General features: G+C 35.6%; 2 protein-coding genes and 1 long non-coding RNA gene across 5 annotated transcripts; 1 reads left to right on the forward strand and 2 right to left on the reverse strand.

Annotated features, from left to right (window-relative positions):
* Nucleotides 1-959: 959 nt before the first annotated feature.
* On the reverse strand, nucleotides 960-2,545 carry AT1G17410 (Nucleoside diphosphate kinase family protein). Of its 3 annotated transcripts, none has more exons than NM_101602.4 (5): nucleotides 2,263-2,526; nucleotides 1,813-2,037; nucleotides 1,608-1,715; nucleotides 1,327-1,436; nucleotides 960-1,211 (listed from the first exon to the last, which is right to left on the reverse strand). In NM_101602.4, the coding sequence occupies exons 1-5, from the start codon at nucleotides 2,328-2,330 to the stop codon at nucleotides 1,177-1,179; spliced, it is 546 nt and encodes a 181-aa protein (NP_173184.2). In that variant the 5' UTR covers nucleotides 2,331-2,526; the 3' UTR covers nucleotides 960-1,176. The 3 variants fall into 3 exon arrangements, with proteins under 3 accessions (NP_173184.2, NP_001185021.1, NP_001323378.1); NM_001198092.2 differs by having other exon boundaries at nucleotides 988-1,211; nucleotides 1,813-2,029; nucleotides 2,263-2,545; NM_001332304.1 differs by having other exon boundaries at nucleotides 990-1,211; nucleotides 1,327-1,715; nucleotides 1,813-2,029; nucleotides 2,263-2,545.
* Nucleotides 2,546-7,761: 5,216 nt separating this feature from the next.
* Nucleotides 7,762-8,181, reverse strand: AT1G05313. The gene is made up of 2 exons (NR_138875.1): nucleotides 7,942-8,181; nucleotides 7,762-7,849 (listed from the first exon to the last, which is right to left on the reverse strand). It is a non-coding gene; the product is annotated as an other RNA (long non-coding RNA).
* A 1,691-nt stretch (nucleotides 8,182-9,872) lies between these two features.
* Nucleotides 9,873-14,071, forward strand: LOX3 (lipoxygenase 3). Its single transcript, NM_101603.3, has 8 exons — nucleotides 9,873-10,452; nucleotides 10,563-10,843; nucleotides 11,048-11,285; nucleotides 11,410-11,739; nucleotides 12,121-12,314; nucleotides 12,406-12,707; nucleotides 12,800-13,066; nucleotides 13,178-14,071. Exons 1-8 carry the CDS (start codon nucleotides 10,062-10,064, stop codon nucleotides 13,932-13,934), a joined length of 2,760 nt encoding a protein of 919 aa, NP_564021.1. The 5' UTR covers nucleotides 9,873-10,061; the 3' UTR covers nucleotides 13,935-14,071.
* Nucleotides 14,072-14,324: the final 253 nt, after the last annotated feature.

The raw sequence follows: 14,324 nt of genomic DNA on the forward strand, positions 1-14,324 counted from the left end.
AGGAATTATTAATTTATGATATTTTTGAGGTCATATATACATAGGAGTTTTCTTATTATTTCTAACTGTGTTAACTTTAACATTAACGTAACTCGAAGCTAAATATATTTACTACTTTATTAGTAGGGAAGTCTAATCCGGTTTGGATGTAGATTATACATTTATACCTACAGTATTAGTATTTGTTGGTTTTTGTTGAATGTATGTATGTCTCGTATAGTGTCTTGATTCATTTGGTCATTGTACATTAGTACTGATATAAACCGGTCTAAATTATTGTTGTTTCTGGCTAAGGGTTCCTGACCTCCTATTTATTAAAAGCCGAGTCCATATACTTAACAAACCGCACCATCTACATGTAACATGTCTCAGAATTAGTGAGAGTAAGTTTAAAAACTCTTCAGTTTGGTTTTTGGGTTGATTTTCAAATTACACTGTTTCAGCTCAACGCTTATCAGCTTAACTGGTTTGGACACTAAATCTTCCAATGATGAATACCGAACCGGTAACGTATCAGCCAATTCCTACTCGTCACTCTGGTCGTCAATCACAGAAAAAAGTTTTAGTTTATTATTAAAGAGCGAGGGAAAGAGAGGAAAACCTCGAGATCACAAATTCACTAGAAACGAAGAAAGACGGTAGAAGAAGAAGAAGAAGAAATCACGTGAGTATTGTTGGTGACCGAGACGAGGCCTTTTTGTGCTTTGAATCGTTTCAGTCACTTAATAAGATTCCTATATTCGGAAAGCTTTCTACTTCGGGAAAGTTTTCCTTCTACGTTTTTTCTTTTCTTTTCAATAATTTATTTATTTTTTAGTTCTTGCAAAAAAATTCAGGAATATGACCCATAAACTACTAATCTAATAGGCCTTTTCACATATTCCCCACTTACTTGGGCTAGGCCTGAGTTATGCAAAACTAAAAGTAAAGAAAAACAAAAATCAATGCATAAAGCTTCGGCTCTATCTAAAGTACATTTTCTGATGTGTCAATGATTGAAATTTTTGTGATATGATAGTCTTAACATAGTAGCAAACCACAAAAAGGTCGATCCAAATCAATACTATCAAGCTATATGAAACAATGTATCTGATTAATTGATTATAGATAAGATAAAACCAACAGTTACAAGATTACAACAAGACACCATGGATAAAGAAGCTGTATTGGTGTTTCTTATAGTTCGTCATGTTGTTGTGTAGCAATGTCACCTGCCATTACAATGGGGTTTGGTTGGTCAGTGATCATAAGTCATAACAGATAATACTTGAATCGAGGAAAGAGGTAAGAGTTTAAGAAGTAATATAGGGGGTGAAGAAAATAAACCTGAAACTACATCCTTGAAGAAAAACTTTATCTCTCTTTCAGCTGACGATGTTGAATCCGAGCCGTGCACACAGTTCTTCTGTGAGTTCTTACCACATAATGCTCTGATGCTACAGAAACAAGAGAAGGCCATATTATAAGTAAATAGGATCAAAGAACAACCTAATGATTCATAACAAGTCAGAGAACGATTTCAAGTAATACAGCTTACGACTATATTCATCTTAGCCCTCACATTTGAGTTTGCAAAGTCAAGAATTGTGTTTGGCAACAAATCGAACCTGTGAGGGTGAGATATCTTAGCCTTTTCCGCATCTGTTGGACCGATTAAATCACGCCAATCAGAAACTGCATTTCGCTTCTCCAATACCATCACCAACACCGGACCACTTGTTTCAAAGATACAGTTTACACACATTAGCAAATGCAGACATAGCAGAGATTGCGGAAGAATTATGGCAAGCACACTAAACAGAACTTACCAACCTCGTCATGTATGTAACAAGATGAGGAAAAAAGCTCCTCGATGAGTGCTCCTCGTAAAACGCAGAAGCTGTCTCCTTGTCCAGCTGAGTAAGCATCTCCTTGACGATATTGAAACCAGCCTCAACGACGATCGTTTTGATTTCTTCAGTATAGTTACCAGAGACTCCATCTGGCTTTATCATAGCCAATGTTCTCTCTTCACTACTTGCTCCATAACCTAAACACCTAACAGTTTTATCAATAAACCCTAATCGGTGAAAAAAATTGGAAGGCAAGCAACTACAAGATTCATCCGGGAAGTATTAATTTAGATTCAGAGCGAGAGAGAAGTTATCAATTGGATTGAAACTCAACTCTCAGATCCATTGCAATTGAGTTCACAGACAAACCGATAAGGTCGGATTATTCATACTAAGGAAAACAATAGAACCCCTAGAATTTCTCGCTCACCTGACCGGCGACAAGGAGACAGAGGCGAGAAGGAGGAGGAACAATATTTGATATGTGATTCCTGACATTGACTTGACCGGAGAACACAAATTCGGCAACCTATCAGACGAATTAGGACGATGTAACCCCGAAATTTATGAAAGCCGGAGGAAAATTGTGTTCGGAGAAGCTAATGTCGTCGAGTTTGCTCCTCCTGCCGGAAAACTCTGAAACGCGCGTTTAACGTCGACTTAAAAGGGCTAAAACCCGAATCTTATAATCTTATATAATCAAAGCCATTTTTGACAAAAAAAAAAATATATATATATATATTTAAGTTTGGGCCTATCAACATTTTTAAAAAAAATATTAGGGCCCGATTGATAATAACTGTTAGGCTGTAGAGACAAACACTCTTATTTTTATTATATATTTTTTTTTAAAAATATAAATTATGCTAAAAAATAAATATGTTTGGTAATATAGGGGCAAAATAAATTTGTTAATAAGAAAGTTTTCAAAAAAATTTAAATTCATAAATAAAGAAATACTGTAGTAAATAATTTCAGCAAATAAAAAGAAAAAAAAAATCATATAAAGATACAGTTTGGTTATTATTATTAATTTTTAATTAACCAACTAGATATTGTACTTAACTAAAACGTCTCACTGATTTCGTACACAGATATTGTACATCGATTACGCTGGCAAAGATATTTTTAGTTAGAAAATGCTTTTATGGCTAAAACATGGAAATGTGGATGATTTTGCCAAATGGTAAAGATAAAACATGATCTTAAGGTCTGGCCGTAAATTACCCATTTAAAGAAATGGATCGAGTTTTGATTTGATTTATTTTTCACATTCTATCAAAATGGATCTAGTTTTGAACAAATTCAACTTCATATTCAAAGTGCCTATCTAAGACATAAACATAACAAGACATTTCATTTATTAGTTAGTTACGCTATAATAAATATTATTTTCTATTTGAGATTAAGACATTACTCAAGTTTAAATGCTGCAAAACTCGTTTTTTGAATCTAACAAATTATATTGAAAGAAATTTTTTTTTTTTTTTTTTTATAACTCAGTGTCCAGACCACACAGTGATCTGACTAGTCCATTGGGCCGAAACCCGCGATCAGGGATTTTTGAGCCTCTACTTAAGGGCCCCCTGAAACTGGTGGTCTAAGGCGCCTGAGCAAGTCCGCATGTTAATTCCCTGGTGGCCAGGAATCGAACCCGGGTGGCGGGCGCCTCAGTCGAGGTTCCTTTACCACCAGACCACGATGCCTGGTTAAGAAAGAAAAAAAAACTTATACATATGAATGTAAACTTTTCTTAAACCGAATCATAAATATATTTTATCTATCCTTGATTTTGATCTTGCCTTGAAGCAAACACACTTGAATCCCTCTTGCATACATCTTCCCAAACTTGATTATTAAACTAGTCGGTACACGTCTGTTGTACACTTAGTTCACTGATAAGGGTATTTTGTCCTAAAATATATTAATGGCTAATTGGTGAGAGTCTAACTTGACTTTGCCAACTGGTGAAGAGAAAATTCATCACTAAGGTGAAAATTTCTTTAAATAGTAAGCGCTATGAAAATGGTATCTCATAAGCGAACATTTGAAAATTTGCATTTAAGAGAAGTAGTTACTCACAGTTACCAGAAAAAGAAATAGTAGCTAAGCAATCAAATAAAACTTGGTTGCCTACAAAAAAGAACTTGGAAGCCTACAAAAAAAAAAAGAACTTGGAATGCACAGTACGAAACGTTTACAACAAAGAAAAGAAAAGAAAACAAAGCAAAGAAGAAAGAAAATTGGAAAACAGATTGCTTGGTGCAAAGCAATCTCAGGCTCAGTGCAAGATAAGAGAAAAATTAAGGTACACACTTTACTTCTTGGAACATCAAACCCCTCCCTCCACTTAGGTTAGAAAACTTCTTCTTCGAATAGTTGAATTGGAATAGTATTGGACAACAGTGATGGATATTGAGAATGCTACAACTGGAAATCAAACTGAAGGACAATTTAGCTTTTTAACATTGAGGAATCGTTCCCGTTTATCGGGAAAACTTCCATTTGTACCGAATAGAAAGAATGAGATTGTTTTCTTGGATTTCAAGAGAACCGTTGGATGAAAACATATTCAACGATGGAGAAGAAAAAAAATTCTTTGTTTATTGGAAGTTTATTGAATGGTTTCTTATGGTTGCAGTCACTGCTGTGATAATCATAACCATTTCAATTTGTTCCTTGCGCAGTAAGCTAGTTTTGGGAATGTCTTTGTTGAAGTCCGAGGTGTTTCTACTAATGGTAATAGGTGACAGACTTGTTAGTGCAGTTGTAGTTGGAATCATCGTTAGAGTTCTCCACAAGCTATTTAGATACTCTGATGGATTTTTATATGTTGTGTACAAACGAGAGAGGTCCCTTCTCTTGTCGCTGAGTGACATGGACGATGCGTCCACGATAATTGAGACCATCTTTAACATATTTTTAGGGGGTTTGATATTAGCATTCTCAATCCCACTGCTGGAATTAGGCGGAGTAATATATTTGGCGTTCATATACATAAACTCTTTAATTATAAAATAAAATAAGCAAAATATAAGCAAAACATAAGCAAAATGTGAAGAAAAAAACACTTAAATAAAAACAAAAAGTGACTTCATGTATATCGATTGATACAATTACCAACTGTAACAAAGAATACAACAATACAAATAGAAAACATTCAAGCTCGTATAATTGCTGTTGTTAACCAAAAACCATAATATATTTGTGGCAGATTAGTTTTCTCATTGTGGGATGTGAAGTATGTCATAGTTATATCATTGACGTCATGGTTTTACATGCATACCTATAGTGAGAAGTTATCATATTCTCTATTTTCTATACGTGTGGTTAAAACTCTCATGGGTCTTCCATTGACTAAATACAGAAGATTTTTGCCTATTGACAAGTGAAGCTTTAAGAGATCTACTTAAGCTTAATCCAAAAGAATTATTATCATGGCATATGAAGCAAATGATGATTGAGAAAGAGGAAGGGATAATGAAGCAAAGAGGCCGAAAGGATCTTTCAAAATGTGGCAAAACTCATTAAGTCTCACATTTGTCTTTAGCATTTGTTTGTGTTCGAAAACACATGGTTCACAAATTTTTGAGGTTTATTAATTTGCTAGGTCTCAATCGATTTATAGTGTCACCACTTACCCCTGTTTCCATTTCTTTAATTTACTGTCTTTACTTCTTCACCTATACGTATTGAAAAAATTACTCCAATTAAAGACGAATGTTGATTATGAAGTAGAGTAACAAGTGTAATTAGATGAAGCTATATACTTTCAAAACTTCAGCGTATTAACAAAACTAATTATGAAAAGTACCAAAAAGAAAAGGAAAAATGGACGGTGGAAGAGAGAGGACATGAACGTTAGAGTGGAAGGATTCATGAGCCGGAATTTCCAAAGACGTCCTATTCGTCGTGTTGCATTCGAATTAAAGATCTATCAAAATCTCATTGATTTTTTTTTTAAATATATTATACCATTAAATTGATATTGACATGTACTGATTTACTTGGCTTCGTTGACAACAATGAAAAATCTTGACTTCTTGAAATTCTTGTTCTGATACCAAAATCACATGGATGTTGTAGCTGGACGGTGCGAACATACTCGGTATTAAAAAAAATCAGGTTTTTTGTACAATCATTGAAATGGATAGTAAAACAGTTTGGTATTAGAATGCATAGCTTATGAATTATATTCTGGGATTTTATTGGGCAAGTAACTAATTTTGAGGATTTTTTTTGTTCACGAATCCTTCAAAATCATTGTCAGTAATTAGATAAGTTGAGAATGAAATCGACTTATAATAATAATTTTTTTTTTTCGACTTATAATAATATACCGTCCTGAAAATGTGTCTTTATGAAATTTATCGAAACCAAGAATGGGTGGTTGATGTTTTTTTAGGTATTCATATATTTCGGACTGAAATTAGTCTAACTTCTAAATATGCAGAAATTTTGAGTATTTTTGCAATTTAAGATATTCATTTGAAAGATAAAAGGATAGTTTTAGACAAAAAAAATAGATATTCATTTGACTAACAGCCATGAATCCATGCTTGAAATCAAAGTAGAAGAATAGGAAATTTGATCCTCGCATTATATGAATCGTTTTCAGCCACTAACTAATTGGTTATTTAGTAGATGTTTTTCTGGTTTGCATTTTTACATGTACTCATTTAGTAAGGTCTTGAGCCGCAATCTTCATGGACGGTGCAAGGTAGAAAGGAAGCTATGGTCATAATTTTTATCTCGACATATATAAAAGAACTACGTTTTCCATTCTCTGCCCATCAAAATAGACCTGAACCGTCCATAGATATGTTTTCTCATCGTTCCCACTATATCATTATGATTATGCATGCTACACGTCCTTTCTCCTAAATTAACGTTTTCATTTTGGTATTTTAAAAAAGTAAACACATTTAGTGATAATATGTGAAATTACACTTATATCAGAAATCGTTAATTAATTATACAAAATTACCAACAAATGAATTGTGTTATAGCTAAAAAAACTGAAAATTAATGACATAATCAAAAATAAAAACTAAAAAATTGTATAATTTAGAGAAAAGCGTTCTTTTGTCTACTATTACATATTGTTAAACTTACCATAAACAAAAAACATAATAAACAAAGAATTCAAATGTTTGTGCAAATTAAATTTACGTGTAAACAATTGTTATACTTTTAAGAATACCGTGTTCCATCGAATGTACTATGTACGTCATAAATTTTAAATTTAGATGATTAATGACACATGATGTGTGTAGATATCAATGCCCCGCGGTTGTTTTGACAAAACCTTGATACGCGATAATCTTACAAGCCCACGTTGAAAGTGGACCAAGTGATCAATTATTTGTGAAAACACGAATCAAAAGTCTTAGTACTAGTTAATTATACATTTAAATTATGTTGAATATCTGTTTGACTTTGTTCATTCTACTTTTAGTTTAATTTCATGGACCAGTTTAACGTGCTGTTAATTGGAAAAGAAGCTGGGAACCAGTTAAAGCACTAAATTTCGAGTTACCAACTTAAACCAATTATTCATTTAATCGTTTGCAGATGAGAGTGTCTTGGGCTTTCAAACTATACTACTCTAAAACCATCGAGCTAGAGCTGTCAAAGCGGGTTGTCCATGTCCATTAGCCCAGTCCAATAATGTCCATTTCGATATTTGACAAATAGTGTTCATGTCCATTAAAGCCCATGTCCATTAATGTCCATGCCCATTAATGCCCATGTCCAAATGGGTTGTCCAATGGGCATAACAGAACCAAATTTTAACACAATAGTATTTGCTTTATATTCCAATCAAATTATCAAATCGAGAAGCAAATTTAAATAACAAAGTATTAGTTGATTTAAATATCAAATCCAAAAGCAAATTTAAACACAATTCAAGTATTCAACAAAGTATCAAATCCAAAAACAAATTAACAGCAAATTTAAACTTCTTCCTCTTCTCCCTCGCCATCTTTGTCTTCATTAAGGAACTCGATATTATCACCTAAGTACAACAGTGACAGAAACCCATTATTGAGTAATCAAAAACAGAAACCCAAATCGAATTGAGTAAAAAGGATGAGAATTTGCTTACTTGAATAGATTAGGATTCTCAGGAGGATCCATGATGTGATGGAGATGAGTTGTTGAAGGAACTCGCCGGAGAAATCGCCGGAGAGAAGAAATCGCCGAATAAGCGCCGGAGAAATGTTTCCCGACAAAACCAAGAAATGTTTTTTGCCCAAATCTATTTTTGCCCAAATCGACTTAAACCTAATATTTTTGACCATTGGGCCGCCCATGTCCATTACGTCCAGTCCGCTAATGTCCATGTCCGTTAACGCCCATATCCATTAATGTCCACTTCATAATGGGCTTGTCCATGCCCGGTCCATTAAGCGTTGGACACGGGCAGCCCACGGGCCGCCCGTCCATTTTGACAGCTATACATCGAGCTTTTGGATTGGAGACCTTAATCATTATATTTGAATTCATATATATTTTTCGCTAACCTGTTAAACTAATCACATTTGGTGTCCACACTTATATTTTGACCCTATGTTACTATATATATATATATATATATATATATGCATGTGCAATTCCATTGTAAATAACCAAATCGATATAATAAGGAATGAACCTCGGTATGAGCTTGAGTCTTGATGTTAGGAAGTGACGATAGTCTATAGTGACCTGTTTTGTTATGCGGTTAGAAGAGATTGTGGTTCAAAATGGTCAGAATCTTTTGGTAAGATTAATTAAGAAGTTGTAGCATTTTCATAAATAATAAAGGGTTTATTTGTATACCATAATACTATTTTAAGCATCAAGTACATTTATGTCACATCTATTTCCGGTTAGTTTAATTTTATTAATTTCGTCTGTAAAACTATTCATAACTACCAAACCCCATTTTCTTATTTTTTTCTCAAAAGAACTACCAACAGATCTTCAACGGTCTTGTTGTCGAATTATTTATTTACTTTCTCGGGGCCTTTGTTACTTTATAATTAGAAAAAGGCGATGGTCAACATTCTCCGGTTAACCCCCATAATGCAAAATCTTATTTTGGGCAAATGAGAGGGTAAAATAGTCATTTAAAGAATTCCGACCGGAGTTTCTCCTTTGATTCCTCGCCCCTATACTACGCGTCGTGTCAGACTCGTAACTCCGTTTGACTCAATTACCCCACATTTTTCATTCCATCATTTCCTTTTTCATTGTTTTCATTGTTTTTGGCTAGTTAACATAGCCAAACTATGTTCATTATGCAACTCACGAAACTTAATACAAAGATGAATCTAATAACTCTGGTTAACGAAGTATATTCTCCGTTGACAAAAAAAAAAAAAAACACAAACAGAGAAAAGTGAAATCTGTTGTATTAAGAACTTTGTAGCTCCTACAAGCCTTTTCATATATTGAAAATTCACATATTTAGCAAAAGAAAAAAAAGAAAATTGAAAAATCATTCCCGTTTTCATGTACTAAAAAGTTTTAACAGTAAATATGCATATATTTAGGAAATGTATAGTTGCCTTGATAAATTGGTAAGTTTGATTTAATATGCATTTAAATATAAAACTCTTTTTACATATACTTAATCTTCAACTATCATTCTAAAGTCATACCCTTTTAACACTTTATTTATCCTCTCTTTTTTTTTTTTGGACAACTAACTTTATTTTATCCAATCAGCTTTTAAAATCTTAATTAACATGGTTTGGATTGGACAAGCTAAGTAATAATACTATAATACGCCACGTATATATACGACGTATCCTTCTTCTCTTCACGTATAAAATAAAAATAGTGTGTTATTGCCATAACATACGTGTTTTCTAAAATTTAAAAGAAAGTCATTTATCATGAAAAGGTATCATAATCAGAATAAGAGTAATCAGTTTGAAAACTAGCTAGTTGACTAAAACAGAAAGAAAAATATCTTTACTTGAAACATGTGTTGAGAATTCACATTATATAAAAGGAAAAAAAATAAAACATGACTTTTGCGTAGACAATCCATAGTCCAATCAACAAAACGTGTGGACGGCAAGGGTTCCTTCTAGCTCTCTCTATTTATATCTCTCACTCGCCGATTTTTACTAGTAATTAACCAGAACGTTCATCTACCAACAAATCCTCAACTCCTTCTTCTTCACTAATAGTATACCACAAAACCTCAAAATTGTAATTTATTAGATTATCGTGATGGCCTTAGCTAAAGAGTTAATGGGTTATCCTCTCATCACAGAAAGGTCATCACTTGTCTCGTCGGCGTCGCATTTCAAGAAGAGGACACAGTCAACACAGTTCTCGATCAACCCTTTTGACCGGAGACCAAGAAAAACCAAATCCGGCGTCGTTGCAGCCATCAGCGAGGATTTGGTCAAAACGCTGCGTTTTTCCACAACGACCGGAGACAGAAAGAGCGAAGAGGAGGAGAAAGCGGCGGTGAAGTTCAAGGTGAGAGCTGTGGTTACTGTGAGGAACAAGAACAAGGAGGATTTGAAAGAGACTCTTGTTAAGCATTTGGATGCTTTTGCTGATAAAATTGGTCGAAACATTGTCTTGGAGCTTATCAGCACCCAACTTGATCCAAGTAAGTCCTTCTCTTGAAAAGCAGAGCATTCACATATTTTCTGAAGATCGTGTAATCTAAAATGGGTTTCCAAAATACTAAGAAAAAACAAAACTTTTTGATTCAAACAGAAACGAAGTTGCCGAAGAAAAGCAATGCAGCAGTTTTAAAGGATTGGTCAAAGAAATCGAAAACTAAGGCGGAGAGAGTTCACTATACGGCGGAGTTCACGGTGGATGCAGCGTTTGGCTCGCCGGGAGCAATCACCGTCATGAATAAACACCAAAAAGAGTTTTTCTTGGAGAGCATAACCATTGAAGGCTTCGCACTTGGTCCTGTTCACTTTCCATGCAATTCTTGGGTTCAGTCTCAAAAAGATCACCCTGATAAACGAATTTTCTTCACTAATCAGGTAACTCATTAAACTAAGTAGTTAATCATGGTTTCCAAAATCTTTAAAACACGTCATTTTCGTTCCCTCACGAATTGATTACATATCTTAGTCAGTTTCAAAATCTTCTTTAACATTTATGTCATGGTGGGTCCATTAATAATACCCAACTCCCCAGCTATTAAGTATGAAAATAACGTCATGTAAATTGAATATTATTCGCAGCCGTATTTGCCGAATGAGACACCAAGCGGATTAAGAGTATTGAGGGAGAAAGAGTTGAAGAATCTACGAGGAGATGGAAGTGGAGTGAGAAAATTATCAGACAGAATTTACGACTTTGATGTTTACAACGACCTTGGAAATCCCGACAAATCATCCGAGCTCTCTCGCCCCAAACTCGGTGGCAAAGAGGTTCCTTACCCTAGACGTTGTCGTACTGGTCGCCAATCAACAGTTTCTGGTATATTTTGTAGCTCAATATCTCTATGAAACATTTTTAGTACGATTTGCATTCAACAAAAAAAACAACACTTTCTGTTTTGGTTTTATGAAACGTTTCTCATATTGATCTGTACTGTTGACAGATAAAGACGCGGAGAGCCGAGTAGAGAAGCCATTACCTATGTATGTGCCACGAGACGAGCAATTTGAAGAGTCGAAGCAGGACACTTTTGCTGCAGGGAGGCTAAAAGCAGTCTTACACCACCTAATTCCGTCGCTCAAAGCCAGTATTGTAGCTGAGGACTTTGCAGACTTCGGCGAGATCGATCGTCTTTATAAAGAAGGCTTGTTACTCAAGTTAGGGTTTCAAGATGACATCTTTAAGAAGTTTCCTCTCCCTAAGGTCGTAGTTGATACCCTCCAAGAATCTACTAAAGGACTCCTCAAATACGACACTCCCAAAATATTATCGAGTAAGAACCCTAAATTAATAACATCAATTATTTAGTAAACAAAAATTGAACTAATGCCATTTCATATCCCCACACCAACTAAAGCAAGCATCCCCTAATTGAGTAATTTCCAAGAATTTTACATTATTTTATTGGTCTTTTTTGGCGATTTGTGTATCGTTGGTTATTGGGACCCATTAGTTTCAAAAAGCAGACGAAACGCATTACTAGAGTACTAAAACAACAACATATGTTCCACGTGATTCTCTTAATTCGTTTTGCGGATAACAAAAGCGCGTTTGCTTTTACTTAACTCATTCATAGCCGTAACTTGCTTTTTAGTTATTAATCTTTGGAAATATTAATTAGTCAATTGATTTCTGACGACTATAAATAATGCAGAGGATAAAAACGCATGGTTAAGAGATGACGAATTCGCACGTCAAGCCATAGCTGGAATCAATCCAGTGAACATTGAGAGAGTCAAGACTTTTCCACCGGTCAGCAATCTTGACCCCAAGATCTACGGTCCACAACACTCCGCTCTTACTGACGACCATATCATTGGTCACCTCGACGGATTCTCCGTACAACAAGTACGTTTATCTATATAATTCCCCTTACAATGGATTAACTAAACTAATCAAAAAATGATTAAATTAAATAGTCTTTTCTATTTTTTTTCAGGCGTTGGAAGAGAATAGATTGTATATGTTGGATTACCATGACATATTCTTACCGTTCCTAGACCGGATTAATGCGCTAGACGGACGCAAAGCCTATGCTACTCGAACTATCTTCTTCTTGACTCGTCTAGGCACACTTAAGCCGGTAGCCATTGAGCTAAGCCTCCCTCCCCATGGTCCAAAACATCGGTCCAAGCGTGTGCTTACACCTCCAGTCGATGCAACCTCTAATTGGATGTGGCAGCTCGCTAAAGCCCACGTTAGTTCTAACGATGCTGGTGTCCATCAGCTTGTCAATCACTGGTTAGTACTTATACATGTTAATACACATTTATGTAACAAGTAGTGAATATAGAGTTATATATTGACATGTTTTGTTATATTTGTTTGTAAAGGTTACGGACACATGCATGCTTGGAGCCATTTATATTAGCTGCACACAGGCAATTGAGCGCTATGCATCCCATATTCAAGCTACTGGATCCACACATGAGATACACGTTGGAAATCAATGCTTTGGCTAGACAATCGTTGATCAGTGCAGATGGTGTGATCGAAGGAGGCTTCACTGCTGGTGCATACGGCATGGAAATGAGTGCCGCCGCATACAAAAGCAGCTGGCGGTTCGACATGGAAGGCCTCCCTGCCGATCTAATTCGCAGGTATTTAGCTAAACCTTTTTTTGTTTTAGTTGAAGATTTTTAGCTGCTAAAAATGTATTTTTTTTATTGTATATAATACCTAAATTTATTTTAAATTGTGTTTATTTTCAGAGGAATGGCAATTCCTGATGCAACACAACCACATGGTCTTAAACTCCTAATCGAAGACTATCCGTACGCCAACGACGGTCTTTTACTCTGGTCAGCAATCCAAACCTGGGTCCGAACCTATGTTGAACGCTACTATCCAAACCCGAACCTTATCAAAACAGACTCTGAGCTCCAATCTTGGTACTCAGAATCAATCAACGTCGGCCACGCTGACCTCCGCGACGCTGATTGGTGGCCGGAGTTATCAACCGTCGACGACCTCGTGTCGATTCTAACCACTCTAATCTGGCTCGCCTCTGCTCAACACGCCGCTCTAAACTTTGGACAATACCCTTACGGTGGCTACGTCCCAAACCGACCACCGTTGATGCGGCGGTTAATCCCCGACGAGTCGGATCCAGAGTACGCGAGTTTCATCTCCCATCCGGAGAAGTATTACTTCTCGTCGATGCCAAGTTTGGCGCAGACTTCGAAGTTTATGGCCGTGGTTGATACTTTGTCGACGCATTCGCCGGATGAGGAGTATATTGGAGAGAGACAACAGCCGTCGATTTGGACAGGAGATGCGGAGATTGTTGAAGCGTTTTATGGATTTGCGGCAGAGATCGGACGGATAGAGAAAGAGATTGAGAAAAGGAACGCTGATCCTGACCGTAGAAATAGGTGTGGGGCTGGTGTTTTGCCTTATGAGTTGTTGGTTCCGAGTTCTGAGCCTGGTGTTACGTGTAGAGGTGTACCTAATAGTGTATCTATATAATTAAGAAGGAAATTATTTATAAGAAGTAAATGTAGAAAACACATAAATAATTTCTTGTAAACCATGATATATAATATATAAAGATAATTTTCGTAAAGTTATGCCAAAATCAAAATGACTAGAAAGGTTAATGTAAACTATCTTCTTCGGTATTGACCTAAGTCTAGCCTGAAATTTGAGATGGCTTCTTGGGTTCTGACCTAACTTGGGTCTCAAACTACCTTCTGATCACACGGATAAAGTATAAACCTTGAAATTATAAGGTGCTATGAGAAAAAAAAAATGAGAGATAGAAGAGTACCTTTATTCTCCTGGGAACTCAAGGTAGAGACCCTCAGCCATTCACTTGAGAGTGAAGACAAAGGTTTCTTCTTGGATTTTAACCTAACT

The sequence above is a fragment of the Arabidopsis thaliana genome (genome assembly GCF_000001735.4).
Source record: "Arabidopsis thaliana chromosome 1 sequence".
In the NCBI taxonomy this organism is placed as follows: Eukaryota; Viridiplantae; Streptophyta; class Magnoliopsida; order Brassicales; family Brassicaceae; genus Arabidopsis; species Arabidopsis thaliana.

Excerpts from the sequence above, each read along its gene's own strand:
- LOX3 (NM_101603.3), top strand. The coding sequence starts at position 10,062 with ATGGCCTTAGCTAAAGAGTTAATGGGTTATCCTCTCATCACAGAAAGG. Across the intron at positions 10,844-11,047 it reads GAATTTTCTTCACTAATCAG|CCGTATTTGCCGAATGAGAC; the intron begins GTAACTCATTAA and ends TATTATTCGCAG. Across the intron at positions 11,740-12,120 it reads CACTCCCAAAATATTATCGA|AGGATAAAAACGCATGGTTA; the intron begins GTAAGAACCCTA and ends TAAATAATGCAG.
- AT1G17410 (NM_101602.4), bottom strand. The coding sequence starts at position 2,330 with ATGTCAGGAATCACATATCAAATATTGTTCCTCCTCCTTCTCGCCTCT. Across the intron at positions 1,437-1,607 it reads AAGATATCTCACCCTCACAG|CATCAGAGCATTATGTGGTA; the intron begins GTTCGATTTGTT and ends TTGTTTCTGTAG. Across the intron at positions 1,212-1,326 it reads CTTCAAGGATGTAGTTTCAG|GTGACATTGCTACACAACAA; the intron begins GTTTATTTTCTT and ends TTGTAATGGCAG.